This window comes from Dermochelys coriacea, chromosome 6, assembly GCF_009764565.3.
Source record: "Dermochelys coriacea isolate rDerCor1 chromosome 6, rDerCor1.pri.v4, whole genome shotgun sequence".
NCBI classification, from domain to species: Eukaryota; Metazoa; Chordata; order Testudines; family Dermochelyidae; genus Dermochelys; species Dermochelys coriacea.
In genome coordinates this window covers 64,883,430-64,903,647 of record NC_050073.1, presented here as the reverse complement: position 1 = coordinate 64,903,647, position 20,218 = coordinate 64,883,430, and the positions used below count along the sequence as shown (strand labels likewise).

The following is a 20,218-nucleotide window of genomic DNA, read 5'->3' as shown; positions in this document are numbered from 1 at the left end:
TCACCAGCAACCACACACCACACAACAGAACCACTAACCCAGGAACCTATCCTTGCAACAAAACCCGTTGCCAACTCTGTTCACATATCTATTCAGGGGACACCATCATAGGGCCTAATCACATCAGCCACACTATCAGAGGCTTGTTCACCTGCGCATCTACCAATGTGATATATGCAATCATGTGCCAGCAATGTCCCTCTGCCATGTACATTGGTCAAACTGGACAGTCTCTACATAAAAGAATAAATGGACACAAATCAGACGTCAAGAATTATAACATTCAAAAACCAGTCGGAGAACACTTCAATCTCTCTGGTCACTCGATTACAGACCTGAGGGTGGCTATCCTTCAACAAAAAATCTTCAAAAACAGACTCCAATGAGAGACTGCTAAATTGGACTTAATTTGCAAATTGGATACAATTAACTTAGGCTTGAATAGAGACTGGGAATGGATGAGTCATTACACAAAGTAAAACTATTTCCCCATGTTATTTCTCCCCCACCCCACCCCCCACTGTTCCTCAGATGTTCTTGTTAACTGCTGGAAATAGCCTACCTTGCTTGTCACCATGGAAGGTTTTCCTCCTTTCCCCACCCTGCTGCTGGTGATGGCTCATCTTAAGTGATCACTCTCCTTACAGTGTGTATGATAAAACCCATTGTTTCATGTTCTCTGTGCGTGTATATAAATCTCCCCACTGTATTTTCCACCAAATGCATCTGATGAAGTGAGCTGTAGCTCACGAAAGCTTATGCTCAAATACATTTCTTAGTCTCTAAAGTGCCAAAAGAACTCCTTTTCTTTTTGTGAATACAGATTAACACGGCTGCTACTCTGAAACCTGTATGCAAATATATAGTTTTACTCAATTAGAACTTAATTACTTTTAATGAAATATTTTAATATTTTATTAAGCCACATTTCTCAGTAGAAGCAATAGAGATGCAAATTTTTACATTTTAAAACAAAAAACTGGTTTTAAGTTACAAGTACCCAACTGCAAAAGCAGCTGGTATCTTTGTCTGTTAGCATTCAGACAATACAAAAACAGCTCAGATTTACTTAAGATTTCCACAATAAAAATCACCTTCAGCCTGAAGACAAATATGCCAAATTTTATCCCACAAGGAACATTTTTGAGAAAGATGCAAGCTAGATCTGCTCTTAGAATGGAATGGCTATTTCAAACTTAACCACAGCTGGACTGCTTTTGTTAACCAACTCGCTCTGTTTGCCTTTATATTCAGAACACTCAGGGGATAATCAGTTGTACAAATTACTAGGTTTAGTGATATCAAAATAATTAGATGAGATTAAATGAATTCAGATTAAAGAGGGGCCAGAACTGTGGAGTATGGATCCAGAATTTACCCAAAGTTCAGATACTTTCTGAATCTGCGCATCTCCAATTCAGAACTCTAATCTATATTTATGGTTTCTGGAGACAGGAAAAGCAGGTGAAGTAACAACATTTTTTACCACCCACTAAAACATGTTTTCAAAGGAAAATTCTAAAGCTAAACAATGCAGAGCTCTGAAGAAAGCTCACACCCTTATTATCAACTGTCTGCACTTCTTGATGCCATCCTGACAGGTATTGAATAAGGAGCAAAACCCTCTTTCCCCTGAAGAATAGGCATTCTGGAGATTAGTTTACCAGCATTACATATTTATCAATGGAAAAGCATCACTGGCTTAATCCCCTTGGTTCACACATTGCACAGGAACACAAGAGCTCAGTAAGAACATACAGACATGCTCATACAAAAATATTTTAATGCTATTATTAAAGCTCCATTCACACACTTCACCCAGAAGTGAAGTCCAGCTGATACATACTGTATTTGGAGAAGCTACGAAACATAGTTAAGTTATCAGCTGTGTTGGTCATTTGCAGATCTTAGTCCTTTGGTGTTCCTGTCTGAAGCTTTCGTGTATTCAATGCCCTGCAACCAGCCAATATCCTAAATACAAGGCTGCATCTTATTTCCTTCTGGCATTCTTTAGTACCCTTCTTTTCATGCCCAAATCAAGGGCTTTTAAAATAGCGTCCTTGTTGTTCATAATATTGTAGCAGCTTAATTCCAGCAGCCTATCAAATTCATTGGGTTGATATGTGAAGTTCATAGAATGATAAGGAGATTTTTCTCCTTCAACAGGAAAGTTGCCAAAGGATTTCTCATCTTCCGTCTCACGCTCGACTCCTGCAGACAGAAAATCAGACAATAACAGTCTTCACAGATCCCCTTAACAAGATGCTCCCATGTTTGTGCAGGAGCAGAAGGAGGTGCTACCATCATGGTTTATCATAAACGAACCCACAAGTTGATGATAGATAGATAGATAGATCATCGATCATTGGCTCCACCGACTTTGCAGATGGCTCTTTTGTCCTGCCACTGGGTGCAGGTAAGGTTCCTGACAAGGTGAAATAGGTGTGTTTGAAGCACTTTAACCAAGTGTGATTTTCAAGCCCTATACTTGGTTCCTATCTCACAGGCAATGTGAATGGTTTTAATTCATAACTTTTTCAGCTACAGAGGGGAACCCAGAGTACCTTATCCCCAGTACTCTTCAGCTTTGCATTCAAACCTTTGGACAATACAATTCCATATGCTAGTGTTGTTACTGTTCATAAAACCAAACACCTCAGGGCCCATTGTCATTATCCTAATACAAAATTTCAGCTTAAACAGACTACAACATTTTAAAAATGAGGCCAAAGCTATGACAGAAGCTCCAACCCCAAGCAACCGAGACTCTCTGGTAATGGAGTAAAGAGGGCTACTGAAAACTGGATTAACAGTACACCTGAACAAATATACTCTATATAACAAAAACTACCTTGGAATATTTGAATACGTTAAAACAGTTTTAAACAGATGGTCCGTTCCACCAGCTAGAGTAGGGAACACACAACCTTCATATTTGTGCATTTAATAATATAAATATTTAATCACTTTAAGTAGCATATGAATCATATTTTCTTGAGATATTGAAGATGGATATTTTGGTGGCCAATGTCCAATATATAGTTACTGCTCCCAATGATTCTTCTTGTAGGGCAGGTTTACACTACAAATTTGCAGCTGCATTGCTGAAGCATGTCTGAGGAAGCATGTCTAAGCCAACAGGAGAGAGCTCTCCCACCTCTATAAGCTATGTCAGTGGGAGAAGCTCTTCCACCCACATAGCACAGTCCACATGGGGGTTAAGGTCTGTATAACTATATCACCCACGGGGCTGGATTTTTCACACCCCTGAGTGATGTAGTTATGCTGCAGTACATATGCAGTACACAAGCCTTAGGTATGCAGTAAGTAAACCTTAGGTAAGTAAGCCTTAGGTTCTTAGCACTTTACAGGATTGAGCCCTAAGCAACTCCCGACTATGCGGCTAAAAATGCTCAGCACCGTGTATAATTGAACCTCTCCTACATACTTCCTTACCTGGTGCCTTGTATTTCTGGAATGTGTTGTTCACCAATGGAAAGTGAAGCACTATGGGAACTTTTGGATTCCGAGGATCCATGAACATATAACACTCCTTGGGCTTCTGCTTATCTGTCTCACTCACAACAATGTGTGGAAAGGGGATTGCCCGTTCTTCACAATACTTCTGAGCCTGATGCAACACCTGAACTCAGAAGACAAAAATAAATTTATTTTCTTTACTGGATAAGATCTAAAAATCAGGTGGTGCCAGATATTCAAAAGTGCTCAGCTCCCATTTAGGCATCTAAATAAAGATGAGATTTTTCAAGTGCACAGCACTCCAAAGTTCCCATTCTGACGTCATGGCCAGATTTACAGAAGAGCTCAAAAGAGTATATGTCTACATAGGGCTTAACACAGTGGGGCTTCAACCTCAGCCTCCAGGTACTATTGTAATATAAATGTTATCATCAATTATAACAATGTAGCTGTTGATTTGGCTATTCCTATCTCTAACCACTAAAAAATACCCCCCTTCCAAAGCCAGGGACAGAACCCAGATTCCAGTCTCCAATATTCTATTGCTGTCTAGCCAACAGCTGGGAAACCCACTGGCAAAGTGTGTGTCACGTCGCATCCCGCTGTAGTGGCTGCTCCACACAGAGAAGAGCAATTATTCCTGTAACTCAAGTAAAGGCTTGTGCAGGGAATGTGAAAATCCAGAGTTCAAACTCTGCTTATGATCCATATGCCAGAGGATTTTTTTATTGCAAGCATAGAATTAATTTTTTCCAGTTTTCTTTTTTTTTTCCAAATTGGTTTATTTAAGTAACATGGTGAGAAAACATCTTTCAAACATGCTTTATTGTATATTTTAATCTGTATATTATGGTGTCTCACATTTTGGTCATTTGTCAGACATTTTGATTGTTGGTGTCACACACTGGCAGTTTGAGGGATGAGAAATTTGCTTTGAAACTTCTCTTTCTTGTGTTTTTAAATCTATGTCAAGGGCCCGGGCCCTCAGAGCCCAGAATGTGCAGTGTCGTGTAAAATTTCTAAATGTACGTACGTTCATTTAACATGGCATTTTAAGTATAGAAAAAAGTGGTTCATCTCATATGGAAATGGTTATTTTTAGATTGATATTTGTGCATCAGGAACTGGACTGAGATCATCAATTTATTTCAGGTAAATCAACAAACAGCCATCAGTTAGAAATCTACCAAATTGATCTTGGATTCAAACCAATTATCTACAGATTCATAGATTTTAAAGCCAGAGGGATAAATATGATAATCTAATCTGGTCTCCTGCAGAACAGACCACAAAATTTCACCCAGTAATTTCTGCAGCAAGCCCCAAAACTTGACAAGAGGTTGTATAATGCATTATACCCAGTAATAATTCTCTCAGTCATTGAGATATGTCTAAATAGGGCATTTGACCATTCTGATTTAATCCATGATGTCCTAGGCAGCAGACACATGTCTTTGCCTAATTCTGCTCCGTTTTGTCTCTCACCTCAAATGGAGCTTCCCAAGAGTAGTTGAATGACAAGATGACATCTACATCTCTCTCTGGCTGTAGCACCAAAGGAAAGGGAGAATTGATAGAAAAAACCCCATCTACCAAGTACAGATTGTGTTCCATTGGAGTTAGCTGGTTGGGAAAGGCATCCTGGTGAGTGCCTGTAAGACCCCAAAATCATACTGGTCATTGAAGTACACAAAACACGTCAGTCTAATTTCAGAGAAAATCATCTGAGACCCTAAGGAGAAATGTTTAAATACCCTGGAATTACATTAACTGTACTCCCACACCCCAACACCCACCCACCACCAAATCAAACTAAGTTGCCTCCACCCTGGACACTCAGCAAAACAAGACAAATAAAAAAAGACCGATATCTGAGCACCACAGAAAAGCTTATAAGCAAACACCACCACAGAAACCAAGCATCTCATTTGCATTAACTATTCTATCCTCACAACAGCCCTTTAAGGTCGGGAAGAGAGATTAAGTGACTTGCCCACAGAGAGTCAGTAGCAGAGCTCAAAACAGAACCCAGATCTCTTTATTCCTAATCCAGTGCCCTAAACACAAGCCCATCCTTCCTACTGAGACAGATAACTTTCCTATATGGCAATTTCCAATACAGTCAAAAGGGATTTGGGATGGTTTTGCTCTGAAGTATATAAGCCCAAGTCTGCTGTCATATACACAAGTACAACCCTGTCATTGTGGTTGCCTGTTTGTAAATGAAGACTGCATTTGGCCAACAGCGTTTCCATTGGTGGTGTTGGTGATTTTACTCATGGAGATCTGGTTACACAAACCCCAGTGGCAGCAGACAAAACATGTTTTTAACTTGTTTTAGACAACAACTGCATTTTGAGCAGCCTTCTATACTACCAACTGAATGGTTTGCTCAGAGCAGCATCTTGCCCATTTTATAAGCTTTACAGAGGTATGTACTTGGATAACACATACTTGCATTATCACTGATCGGTTATCTTTCACTTCCTAACTGTCCCCAATTCATCTGACACACAGCCTGGTTTCTCTCACACAGAATCTTGTTACCCACCTTTCCAGGCCACGAACTCTTTGGCATTGACATAGTCCCTGTGAAGGTACAGTCCACGCATGAAGTTAATGTTTTCCCCAGCAGAGAAGCGAGACTTAAATACATCTTGAAATAAATGTGAGAAGGCTCCACCTGGCATGACCATTCGCTTTTCTAATTGTGAGGGGTCCAGAGGCTGGCGTCCACGAGCCTCATCTGCAGAAAGAAACAAATCAGAATTCAGATCTCTTCATCCAAGCTCAAATGTCACAATTCCCTGGCCATTTTACCCTGAGTTCAAGATGCCAGCCATTTTATACTGACATTTCCATCTACAACAGCTGGGATTTTAAACACAAATGCTACTGTCTTTAGCAGGACTCATGTACCTAACACCTCAAGCAATATTTTAAAAAATGGTGGGTATTATTAAGCCTCCACCTACAATCAGAGGTGAAAGTAAGCTGGTATGGTCCAGTATGGCATACCGGCAAGGGCCAATGTGCCGAACCAGACCAGCTTCCCCAGGCAGTGATTTAAAGGGCCTGGGGCTCCTGGCAGCAGCTGGAGCCCCTGGCCCTTTAAATTGCCAACAGAGCCCTGCTGCCAGAGCCCCCGGGTAGCGGAGGCAGCCAATAGCGGCAGCTGGGAGCCCCGGGCCCTTTAAATCACCACCAGAGACCCCAGCCACCGCTGCTACCCCAGGGGCTCCAGCAGCGGGGCTGGGCAGCAATTTAAAGCCGTTATGGTCCAGTACGGCATACCGGTAAGAGTCAGTGCGCCGGACCAGACCAGCTTCCCCAGGAGGTGATTTAAAGGGCCTGGAGCTACCACAGCAGAGCCCCAGGCCCTTTAAATCGCTGTCCAATCCTCGCTGCCGGAGCTCTGGGGTAGTGGCAGCAGCCGGGAGCCACCAGGGCTCCTTTGGCAATTTAAAGGGCCCGGGGCTCCACTGCGGGTAGTGGCAGCTGGGAGCTCCTGGCCCTTTAAATCACTACCAGAGCCCTCAGCCGCCACTGCTATGCCAGAGCTCTGGCAGCGGGGCTCGGGCCATGATTTAAAGGGCCCCCGAGCCCTGGGTCTCCCAGTTGCCACCGTAGCTCCCAGCTGCCACTACCACAGCCGGAGCACTGGGCCCTTTAAATCCCGGGGCTCTAAAGGTCACGCCTCTTCCGGTTGAGGCCCTGCCCCTTCTGGTCAAGGCCCCGCCCCCTGCTCAGGACTCAGGCGTACCGATAAGTCCTTTAAGTTACTTTCACCTCTGCCTACAATAGAATGTTGAGAAAACAAGACACAGTTGGCTCCAACCTTGTATACTAGAGTTAAAATCTCTAGTATAAGTGGGGCCACCCATGTCCCCACTTTGAACAGTTCATGGTTTTCACCTGGCAAAGGGGACATAGATAAGTACTTATCTAAACTACAAACTTCACACATATTGCAAGTGCTGCAGGGGATAACTGTGATATTGCCACTTCCTCTGAGTCCCTAATAGTTGTAGTGTAAATAAGTCCAGAATCTGATGCTATTGTGAAGGTTCAGAAAGTTGTGGTGCTGCTCATTTTCTCTTTTTCTTCATTATACTGTAAGGAGAACTTCTATTATCTCTTGTATTACAAACTGTATTATCCTTTCTTATCTCCTCGGTCAGTCCCACACATAATGTTCCTATAATCTAAACTAAATGGGCTACCAGTAGACAGTGCTGTTAAGGCCCTCCTAAATTATCTTCTTTTATGTTGTGAGAAGAGGTTACTTCCTTGAATGGAGGAGATATTTTCAAGACCCTTTCATATTACTAAGGAAAACCCAGTCTCTATCCTTTACCTATAGCTTTGATGGCATCTTTCAGAGATTCTAGAAAGCCAACTTTTGAAGAAATCACTTCTTCCCAGATTTCATCTAGATTGGCAGCAAAGGCACTGGCCCATATTCCTGAAAAGGGACAAGGAAAGTATTAATTTACGTCCCCTAGACATCTCAGGCACTGAACAGCATGACCAAACTCAATTTCACCACATCAGATATGCATCATATGCAGGACAAAATTGGGATAGGACAGATTATCTTTAATAAAAGTCTTGTTCAGTTAAGAACACAGAGTGTGGTTAGATGCCTAACAGTCTCCAGGGGCAACATCTTATGCAACTTTATAGCTGTTGATATAAGTCACTAACAATTAAATATCTGATTATTCTTAACCCTCTCATCAACGTGCATCAAGTTACAGTTGCTATAAAGCATAATAGGAGTGTTTCTAGCAGCATCGGATCTTACCCAGCAGAAAACAAATTCTGGGCTCCAGACACTTCCCAAGCAGCAGCCCATTGAAGAATTCACTGCCAAAGTCTTCTATGCGGATAAAGGCTCCATACTTATGGCTACCAAACTCATAGGGTGTGAACTCACACCACTCTGTGAAAGGGTTAACCAAGATAATTATCTCACAAATACACTTGGATAAACATTTTCATCTCCTCCTCATTCCCGGGAGAATGGCTAAGAGAATAATTCAGTTTCTTAACCCATACCAATGATGCCTATGCTGATAAAGGTTAACCCTCCCAGATAAGAATGCTTTAATGCCCTGAGATGAGGTTCTCCCACATACATCTTAGTTATGGCATGAGAGCAATATGATTGACAGGAGATTTATTTAACAGATTCTCGGGAATTCACTATTAAGACTTTTCACCAGCATCACAAGTTGATATTTTTTAATGGCAGCAAAAGGGATGAAGAATGAATTTAAAGAAGTATTATCATACCACTAACAGGAATAATTAAGTAATGGGATTTTCAAATCAGCCAAACAAAATGTCAATCCATCATATCAGCATTCAAAAGTGTGTTGGAGTAAAAAACCAAACAAACATCAAATAAAGATGTGCACATGCCCACAGAGAGATACATCCAAAAACAAACCAATGTCTTAGCATTATAATTAGGATTGCCAAATACAATTCAAGAGAAGATGTGCTATTGAACACATCATTACAAATATTTAAAAGGCATGGAAAGTTAGGTATACATAATGGGTAAAACCCTAGCCCCAGTGGAGTCAATGGCAAATCTCCCATTGAGAGTTTAATGGGAACAGGATTTCACCCAGCAAATTCAATGTAGCAAGGGTCTGAAGGAGCATTTATGTTGCTACCCACCATCATTTCTTTGTTGCGACAATATTTGAGACTGGGAACAAAGACAAAAATAATTAAAACTGAGGGGAAAATGTTATTTACAGATTTTAGAGGGGGGAAAAACACTTCACTTTATACCTGTAAATTCATGGCTACCGACATTGGGCTTCACATTGACAGCTGCATAGATGGGAAAGGGGTTCTGTCCCCACCTGACTGCTGACTGCTGGTCAGACAGCTTCGACGGATCCTGCTGGATATGGCAGGGAAAAGTCATATCACTTTGGTGTTCAGTTTTGCCTTTAAATAGAAGGTTCCTCTTGCCCTCGCAATACCATGTGACAGATGTGACCAATCACACAGCATGAATAGTGAACTCAGAGGAAATTCTCAAGCAAATTCTTTTTAATTTTTCATGGGCTTTTTTAAAACGTGGAGTAATTTGTCGAACTCATGATCTCATCTTTCAGTATTTCCACAATTCAGAAATTTAAATATGAGAAAAAACCTAGATGTTACAGTGTTTAGTCCTCATAAATGGTTCCTTTAGGCATCAGGAGAGAGAGAATGAAAAACATAAAAACATAAAAACATAAAAGCAAATACAAAGTAATGCATCCGATGAAGTAAGCTGTAGCTCACGAAAGCTTATGCTCTAATAAATTTGTTAGTCTCTAAGGTGCCACAAGTACTCCTTTTATTTTTACAAAGTACTAGACACACATACCTACTGAGGAAAATATTGTGGGCCAGGGATTCTAGAGTTCTAATCCTATCTGTCCCTTATTCATCCTGTGGCCTTAGACAAGTAACATAACAAATCTGTGTCAGAGCTACACCATCCGCAAAAAGAGGTAATGCTTATCCATCTCAGAGGTATTATGAAGATAAGTCAGCTAATGGTTGTAGAGCATTTTAAAAATACAAAATTCTATGTATTTATGATCATCAGAGGATAATTACTATAATATTAGCATGGAATAGATTTATAATTAACATAGGATAATCACATGGGGGCTTTAATCACTGTTGGATATTATTTAAAGTTTTCATTTCTCCTGTAAAATTCTGTTTATGTCTGGGAGAAGTTTAAGAAATGTCCCACAAGTCTGAAGAGATAAGTTGCCGGAGGCTTCAAATAGGTTTGTTAAACTCCTATTCTGAAGACAAACTATTCACATCCAGGACTTTCATTACCTTCTGTTGTAAGAAATATTCTATGATAAGGCCCCACAAATCCGTGAGTGTGACCTTCCGTCCTTCTTTCTCCAACAAGATCAGCTGCTGCAAATAATACACCAGTCGTTCAGCAGAAAACGCCCCCACTTTGCTGCTGGTCACGAGTTTCCGAGCAACGCTAATTGCATCCTGGAGGTCTTTGTGGGACCAGTGAGGGTCTTTGTAGAGTTTAGACAAACACCTAGTAAAACGTCCACCAAGTTTATCAGTAAACAAATTATTACACAAGATGCCAAATGACTAGAGAAAGATGACTGCCCTCCCCACATTGTGATTTGAACAGAACTGAAAGTAACATCTGTTTTTATTTAAAAACATGTAAATGTATAGTCTATAGCACACCTTGGAATCTTTCCTATTAATTTTATGATAGGTCACAGTTTGAGCCTCAAAACTGCATTCTCTTAAAGTCTTAATATCAGATCTCTGTGCACACCCTCAGATTTTCAGTAACAACCTAATTAATTATTAGTATGAAGAAAGAAAAGGAGTACTTGTGGCACCTTAGAGACTAACAAATTTATTTGAGCATAAAGCTTTCATGAGCTACAGCGATGAAGTGAGCTATAGCTCACGAAAGCTTATGCTCAAATAAATTTGTTAGTCTCTAAGGTGCCACAAGTATTCCTTTTCTTTTTGCGAATACAGACTAACATGGCTGCTACTCTGAAACCTGTTAGTATGAAGAAACTTTCCTAAAGCATCGATTACCATGGTCTTCTAATGTCTTGGGCTTCCTGTGTGCCCTCTTTTCTTTACCTCAGTATCTCAGACTACTTTAGGCACAAACACACCCCCTTTATAGTACCTTCCCTCTAACTTAATTCACATTATTTTTTCTTAATACCTAGCCATACTTTACACACCTTTCTACAAACCAATTTATTTTAACACTACATAGGCTTGTCCCTTGATTTTTCTGCTACAAACCTGATATCACTAAAACCTCATTTCTCAGAAAGAAGACTTTCAGTGGCAAAGGGATTAAGGCCCAGAGAGATGGATCTGGCTCAATGAAACTGAAAGTAGTTTGAAACCTTTTGATAAGAATTATGTTAATGAAAATATTGTATGGATTGAAGAAAAATGCTCACTTTAAAAAAAAGCGGGGCAAAGATATTTCCTGCTTCTCCTTTTTGTCACTGATTTGGGGGAAGGAGGGAGGCAACTCAAATCCCTGTGATCTACTGTCACAATGGAGATCATCAGGGGTGCGTAAGGTCCCTCAATATGAACAACAAGGAGCTTCTGATAGAGCATCCCCTGTGAGGAGCCCTTGATTCTGGAATTCAATTGTCCCCACGTGATCTACCAGAGCCCAGATTTCTTAACCTTCTGGGCGTGCTGCAGAGCTCACCATTTTCCTCCCTTAGTTAAGGCAGTTGGGAGGGGGTGGACCAAGGTGGGTTTAGTTTATGGGCAGTCCTCTGGCTATATTTATCCTGTAATTTTTAATTTATGGGAAAGGAACCCAGAACTTGAATGGGCATCTATAGACAAACTTTAGAAATTTGAATGATAATTAAATAAGTAACCAGATGAATAACAGAGACTATGGAAATATATGAGCTTATCACTGAATCATCCATGTTGGTAAAAGTAAATTGTGTCAATAGAGTATCATTCCCCAGACTATGCTGACTTGGGTTCTCAGATGGAAGGACTATGGGGAAAAAGTTCCAGTTACATACCAGGTGGATCCTGAGATTCCAGACATATACATCAGGATATCCAAGAGGTCAAGCTGCTGGAGTCCTGATAGATTGCCATAGAAAGCAGTCATGGCTCTCATCCCACCTCCTGATCCCACTACTGCCACTACAGGGATCTACCGGAATAGAAGAATGAAAGGCTATGAAAAACATATGCAATTGAATATACTGCATTGCATACATATGTATTAAACTACACACACTCACAAAGTCATTTGGTTTTAGGTTTCATTTCATGGATTTTCTCATTATAAACAAAAATAAAATATGGGAGGTAGTTAGACAGATAAGTATTCCTATGAAAAGGCTCTGTTGACATTAAAAATCTGAGCCCACTATGATCAAATCTTCTGCTGATTTAGCCTCTGTAATTTTATCTGGGAGTATGAGCAGCCATTTTGGACAGAAAATGTACTATTAGCAGCTCAGATAGCTTTTTCCTTTTTTTCTGGGTTGTTTGTCCCTGTTCTGCTTCTGTAAATACAAGCTCTGACTGTGTCTTGCATTCTGAACTGCTTTTTCAAAATCTGTGTGCTTACAATCTATTTTCCATTAAGCTGAGGTTCACTGACAGCACAGTTATCTCCCCCTAAAACTAGTCACAAAGGACAGAGTTCTCTAAAAAGGGAATTTCATACCTCATCTTTCTTGGGCTTCTCTGGCAAACCAAGTGTCTTCTTTAGGGCATCAGAAACTATTTTCTTCCTCACGTCCAAAAATTCTCTCTCTCCTTTACAGAGGTCAAAACTGATGCGCACATCAAGATCCTGAGAGCTACTCCCACAAGCAAGAGGAGAGTGAGGGAGAACAGGAATGGCAAAAGAGAGAGATGAACTTTCAGAGAGCCCTTATTACTTGAGACCACCTCTCTGATTTTGTACCCTGCCTCACCAGTTAAGACCAGCTGAGAAAAAATTAAATGCATTTATTTTTCCTTGGTTTTCATTCATACCTGTGTTGTATTCTTGTTTATGTTTTACTAGTATCTGTTTTTAAAGAACCAAGCTGTCCAAGTGATAAGAGCCATGAAAAAAGCACAGTTTGTCCCATCTCTGGAACAGTTTTCTCACTTCAGCATTCCAGACCAAACTTCACCCGTCCTTCAAAACCCTCTGAAAGGCCTTACATCATGAGGATAGCCTCACAAAAATGAAACTTCCAACCCTGCTCTCTTCCATCAGATAATTAGACATTAAAAACAAAATACAATATTTAAAAAAATTGTACCTGACAAGTCTGTTCAATCACCTATACAATTTCTCAGATGATACATGGGGATAAAAACTTTTATACAGCCAAAAAAGCAGAATATACACTCTTTAGATAAATGTATTACAAATCAGGGAACAGATAGAAGCAAGGCATCAGCAAAACAACTAAAGTTAGTTCTAACGTTCTTCTACTTACAAGATTATGCAGTCACTTCACTTTTAAGCTGTATCCCTTCCCCAACCCTGCTTTGCATTTTGCCTTTTTGCACCATAAGCTCTTTGAAACAGGGCTGACTCCTTTCATATTTGCTGAATGCTCATGGATCTCAATAGAGCAATAGAGGTATTAAAATGTCTAAAAGAATTGTAACAACCTCTCTGAAAAAGGCAGATGTAAAATCTGGTTAGAGGAAAGTCGTAAACATTCTGCAGGTATATTAAATGTGTCTTAATGACATGATGTGTGGTTTATACTATCTTCAGACCATGCCTAAAACAGGAATCAGCTCTATGTTGAAAAAATATAACCTACCAATAATGACACACACATTATACTGTTTGGAGCTGAGTGCTAGCTCTCCTGCCCATGCTCATACATGCATTAGTTTGTGGACAAGTCCACATATTACCATTTGAAGCAACTTTTTCAGATTTGACTTCCGCAAGCAACTCTTCAGCACTCAGCCCCAAGTTTGATATAATTTCAGTTCTTTTTTTGAACCCACAGATACAAGAAATTTCAAATACAAGGAAAACTGATTCTACAGTAAAGTTACAGTGAACTGATACAACAGAAGAAAAAACCCTCTACACTTTTTTCACCTTGAGACAGTCAGGTAAAACTAAGTGTGACTGAGACAGGTAAAACAGTTACCAAGATAGTTTATAAATGAGAACAGTATTTGCTTATCATATGTTCTTTTAGGAATTTCTGGGTATCGGACGTACCTCTCTTCAACCTTCACAGTCAGATCCACCCCTTGCCCCTGGAAAAGAAGGAACAATCCTGAATCAAAGGATAGTTTTACAGACGGTCTCACCTGTGAAGCATAAAGAATTCCCACAGCTTATCATAAAAAAATTATACAAGATCTACCCAGAAGTAAAGCCAACTCGAAGACAGGCCATATTATGTTTTCACCATACACAAAGAACAAATGTATGCTTTAGTCAGACTGACCTTTATTTCAGAGTGGTAGCTGTGTTAGTCTGTATCAGCAAAAACAATGAGGAGTCCTTGTGGCACCTTAGAGACTAACAAATTTATTTGGGCACAAGCTTTCGTGGGCTAAAACCCACTTCATCAGATGCATGGAGTGAAAAATACAGTAAGCAGTATAAATATTACAGCACATGAAAAGATGGGAATTGCCTTACCAAGGGGGGGGTCAGTGTTAATGAGGCCAATTCAATTAAGGTGGAAATGGCCTATTCTCAACAGTTGACAAGAAGGTGAATATCAAGAGAGGGAAAATTACTTTTGTAGTGCTAACGAGGCCAATGCAATCAAGGTGGATGTCGCCCATTTCCAACAGTTGACAAGAAGGTATGAGTATCAGCAGAGGGAAAATTATTTTTTGTAGTGACCAATTCACTCCCAGTCTTTATTCAGGCCTAATTTGATGGTGTCCAGTTTGCGAATTAATTTCAGTTCTGCAGTTTCTTGTTGAAGTCTGGTTTTGAAGTTTTTTTGTTGAAGAATTTCCACTTTTAAGTCTGTTATTGAGTGTCCAGGAAGACTGAAGTGCTCTCCTACTTGTTTTTGAATGTTACAATTCTTGATGTCTGATTTGTGTCCATTTATTCTTTTGCATAGAGACTGTCCAGTTTGGCCAATGTACATGGCAGAGGGGCATTGCTGGCACATGATGGCATATATCACATTGGTAGATGTGCAGGTGAATAAGCCCCTGATGGTGTGGCGATGTGGTTAGGTCCTTATTGTAGATTAAGAAAACAAGAAAAGTTAGCAGTAAAGTCACCATAAATGAACACAGCGGTTCCTTGTATACAATGTATAGAATATGTGAGACACTATGATATTGTTGATACCAATATTATAAAATTGCAAGGAATCTGACCAGATACGTCCTGTGAGGTATCTGCCAAAATGTTAAAATTTTCCAAGTATGATAATTTTGTTTATATGTTTGTATCACCTTTTATTATGAGTTATAGATATGTAAGGTATATCTGTATTTCCAAACTTGTGCTTTGTTTCTAGGTGACACCCCCAGACAGATTGGCATCAGCACCACTTAGCCTGTTCGATGGCCCGTCAAGGGTCATCAGTTGTTCAATGAAGTCACTAAAAGGAGCCAGGGAATACACCTTGTGAGTCAGCAGGATTTGTAGGGGCATACCAATGGACAGAGGCTTTAAGGCTTTTCCATGCCCATGGGCTGTGAAGCTTGTGTTTGGGACACAAAGTACAAGCCACATGGCAAAAGGAATATAAAGGGCAGCTGCATCAATGCTTTTTGTCTTCAATCCTGCTTCTTATCTCTGGAGTAGCTTTTCCACAAACTGAAGCTCTAAACAAATGACTGAATGACCCATCCAAGCTGTGGATGTGTTCCAGCAGGATTTTCAAGCCAGAAAACTCACCAATACTGCTAAAAACTTGATATGTGGACTTTGAAGTCTCTGGGTGTATCTGAGTGCTTTATCATTTAACAAGTCTCTTCTTGTACTTTCCTTTTTCTTTAAAATAAACCTTTAGTTTTAGATACTAAAGGATTGGCTGGCAGGCAATGTGGTATTTCGAGTAAGATACAATCTAATATTGACCTGGCAATGTGGCTGGCTCTTTGGGGTTTGTATAGTCAGGAGAAAAATTGGTGGGTGCTCTGCACGCACCGGCAGCCAAGCTCCCCGCACCGCCCCAGCTCACCTCACCTCCACCTCCTCCCCTGAGCGTGCTGCATCCCTGCTTCTCCTCCCAGCACTTGCCACCATGAAACAGCTGTTTCATGGCGTAACAAGCTCCGGGAGGGAGGGAGGAGGAGCAGGAACACAGTGCACTCAGGGGAGGAGGCAGAGAAGAGGTGGGGCCGGGGCAGGGATTTGAGGAAGGAGTCCAATGGGGAAAGGGGGGCGGAGACTTTGGGGAAGGGGTTAGAATGGGGGCAGGGAAGGGGCGGAGTCGGGGCAGAGCCAGGGGCGAAGGGGGGGGGATTGAGAAGTTGGCGCCTATGATAGTGAGAAGAGTTTTTTAAATAACTATTTGCCTTACTGCATCTAGGTGCACTGGAATGCAATAAAGAGGGCTGTGTGATTTCTTTTTTAGCTTCTTGATAACCAGTGTGGGGAATCATAAGCACTGTTTGTGACTGGTTGGTAAGTTTAACTTCAGTGTTAACCACCAATTTTGGGAGTGTCAGATCTCCCTTTTGCAGCCTGCTCTGACCTTGGCATTTGAAGTGAGGGCTGCCCTAGGCACACCGGGTCACATGTACATCTCCTCTAAAAGTGCAAACTGAACACAGAACCTGTCACTGTAGAAAGCTCAGTCTTTAGAGATTTAATGATCTTCTGACATCAATTTGAATTATTAAATAAATTAGTAAAAATTTTAAAGTTACTATAAGTAATGCAAACTGGCTAGGAGAGATGCCACTTGCTTCAGGTAGGTATTAGCAGACATCTAGCATAACCTCTGATCTGAGCAAATAAACTTTGGTCAGTTCGGTACACCACAAAGGCTGATTAGGGGAAGTGAAATTAACTATTGTGTAAACTGGTGGATAAATTGCAGACCATATTGTAAACACCTCTTCATATACATTGGTACAGCAACCCAGCACAATGGGGAGCATTCCTGGCTGGGGCCTCTGGGAACTACTGCAATAATAGATAGTACAAATTTAATTCAGTGTAGGATGTTTTGTCCGAATGCTCATTGTACAAGGGTGTAGGATTTGAAATCAGATGGTATGAGGATACTTATCCAGAGCAAAAACTGAAGCCCTGTTATGGAGGTTCTGCCAGAAGCTCCGCAGTTAAAAGTAGCATGAGAATTTTCCTTTTAATTGGCCCCATTAAGTGTTAATATTTTTTCCAATTTCAATTTTTTTTGAAGGAAAATTTTAAAATTACAACACTTAGCATTCTTTTTAAACTTAATGTAAGAAGTGTTAGAGAGTTTGTGAAGTTACAGTGTGTTATAATAATCACTTTCTCAAGATTTTCAGGGTTGGATTTTCAATTTTTTTGTAAGCCATTTTTGTAAGCAACCAATGCCTGCAGAATCATTAAAATCCAAATGCTGGTTAAGGCAATAAATACATGGATTTTGACAAATTTTAACAAAAAGAGCTAATTTAGTTCATTCACATAATCCCATTTCAGCATGTGAGTCAACATGGCAGAAGGTTTTGAACATGAAAGTTTATGTAACAGAGATTTTCGGACATCACAGCTCGTGTGACAGAAGATTCTAGAGGTTCCTCCTAACAGTTCACTGAAGATGACATGACACTGTGTGATGAGAAAAGCCATCAATGTAACCATAGAGATTATAAGCACAAAAACATAGTCAGTACATATCTTGTGACAGATCCAACAAACCCATGTGTTTGACCTTGCACACCATCTTTGGGTAAAGCTCAATCTCTTCAGATGTGGAGTGTTAAAATATGTTGCTAATGACTCTAAATGGGGCCTTTGTGACTCCCCACTTTGCCACTGTAGCCTGTGAAGATATAGGCAACAAAGCTGCGGGGTACACCCATCAGCAAGGGCTGCCTGGTTCCTGCATGGACTTGGACAATGCCCTTCCCTCAGCTATTGAATGGTTAAGACATTTAGACTAATATGCTTGACTTGATTGCCTATATAGATGCAATATACATACAGCACATTGCTCTTGCAGAGAGCCAAGGGCCCGGAGGAGGGAGAGAGTAAGAGAATGGAAACATGAGACAAGCCACAGCCAGATCGACAGAGGGAGGAGCAGGTTTAGTTGCTGAGCTGCCAGATCTGTGCTCACCCAACACTAGCCTCTGTCTCCTCCTCTTAAGAGGAGAACAGGGCGAGGCAAGTGCAAAACCAGGTCTCTCTTCCGGAGTCCATGGGCATGCAAAATACTTCTTGTGATTGCTCATCTCAAGTCAACATGGACATCTCATTTCTTCCCATCTCCATAAAGAGGTCCTTGACCAGCAAGACCAGACAGAGAAAATGAACTGAATAGGAAAAAAACAGGGTTCAATGAATTTATACACAGTTTTGCTCTGTTTTATTTGATGCTTTAAATTAACCCATGAATTGTAGATGAGATTTCACTCCTTCCTCCTATTTCCCACATTTCAGAGATGACTGCTCCAACTTTACTGTGAGGAAGCAATAACATGCGAGTGACTGCTCATTAGGAGAGACAGACAGTATATAAGGGATTAGATACCATGGGCTTCCACAGTTGAATCCAGAACATTTACCAGAGCACGTCCGCTCTCTAGCAACCTGTCAGGCAGGTCAAAGTGGATAGGATTTCTGAGCCAAACCCCATTCCAAACCGAAGGTCAGGTAAGTGTGAGAGGACAGGAGTAATTAGTAAAGGGAAAATGAAAGGCACAAAGGGAGAGATAGTGGTAGGCTTATCCCTATCAGTCCCCTCATTCACTCCTACCCTTCACTTCCATTATAATATTGTCCCCCTCTGATTATCCCCTTTAAATTCATTATTTGCTCTAACAACCAACTTTTTTCTTATCTCTCTTGATTCTCCATCAAAAACCTCTCCTCCCTCAACATTCCCCCTCCTCCATTCCTTATCTCTGACTCATGCATCCCTTTCTCTTCCCTCTTACTGTAGCACATAACAGCTCCAGTCAGATCCAGGCATCACTATACTAGGGTGCTGTATAAACACATTGTAAAAAACAGTTTATACCCCCAAATGCTTCTGGCTTTAAAAAACCAACACTAACAGTAACAGAAAGACAACATAGAGCTTAAGTGCACAAAGCTTAACTTAGTCCACATTTTCACGCCCCTAAAAAACCTGTTCATAGAAAGAGAGACTATTACCTTTCCTAGTGGAATGCTAATTTCAACTTCCTGTCCAAGAGGAAGTGTTGCAAGGGGGATTGCTCCCGTCCCTAAGCGTGCAGTGTGCATTTTCAGATCCTCACTCCATCCCTCCTAGGAATTAAAATGCTTGGTTTACATACAGAGAAACGTAACTATTTGTATACATTTATAGAAGCATCCTTCCATCACTCAAGGTGCTGTATACTTGTTATAAAAACATACCATTTAGCTATGTGCTATTGACTAATACAAAATCATATGTTCACTGTTCAAATGAGTAAAAATGGCTGGTGGTTTAATTACCCAATAACAAAAACTTTATTATGTCTCAGTTCAGGTTGAGCCATGCAATTCAGGAAAAGATGTACCGATAATATCTCCTTAAAAATCTCACTAACTTTGAAAAGTTAAAAATTACAAGCTAAAGTTACATAAACAATTCTGACCTACCCAATTCACACCAGTGGATCATTATACAGAAACATTCCCAAAGACAAGCAACTACATAAACTTGTCCTTTGAACCTGGATACATGGTAGAATATGAAGGCCCAATCCTATTTCCACTAAAATCAATGTCCTCTTTCCTTTGACTTTAATAGGAATTTGACTATGCCCTTTTTAACCTTTAATAAACCTGCGTAGCTCATCAGCAGGTTGGAACCTTTAGATCCATTGCACAGACCTCTGCCACTTGAGGTAATGGAGTAATTGATAGCAGTAGTAGGTTGTCACCGTTTCTACGGCCCAGAACTAGAGGGGACACTTTGCCAGTGGGCTTCACAGATATTTGCTGACAGCAGAGGAATGGGGAGACTCGGGAATCTTGGGTTGCATTCCAGGCTCTGGAGGGGAGTTTGCTCTAGTGGGCACA

At 40.6% G+C, this 20,218-nt stretch overlaps 1 protein-coding gene across 1 annotated transcript in view; it reads right to left on the bottom strand.

Annotated features, from left to right (window-relative positions):
* Positions 1-1,990: 1,990 nt before the first annotated feature.
* Positions 1,991-20,218, bottom strand: part of LOC119857318 (cytosolic phospholipase A2 zeta-like) — a 48,459-nt gene continuing 30,231 nt past the window's right edge. Inside the window, exons 9-20 of the mRNA XM_043516366.1 lie at positions 19,343-19,456; positions 14,261-14,298; positions 12,740-12,875; positions 12,081-12,217; positions 10,348-10,570; positions 9,289-9,403; positions 8,288-8,425; positions 7,838-7,945; positions 6,032-6,226; positions 4,966-5,132; positions 3,457-3,643; positions 1,991-2,211 (exon numbers count right to left, since the gene is read on the bottom strand). Of these exons, the coding sequence (XP_043372301.1) occupies positions 1,991-2,211; positions 3,457-3,643; positions 4,966-5,132; positions 6,032-6,226; positions 7,838-7,945; positions 8,288-8,425; positions 9,289-9,403; positions 10,348-10,570; positions 12,081-12,217; positions 12,740-12,875; positions 14,261-14,298; positions 19,343-19,456 (1,779 nt within the window). The remainder of the gene's footprint in view (positions 2,212-3,456; positions 3,644-4,965; positions 5,133-6,031; positions 6,227-7,837; positions 7,946-8,287; positions 8,426-9,288; positions 9,404-10,347; positions 10,571-12,080; positions 12,218-12,739; positions 12,876-14,260; positions 14,299-19,342; positions 19,457-20,218) is intronic.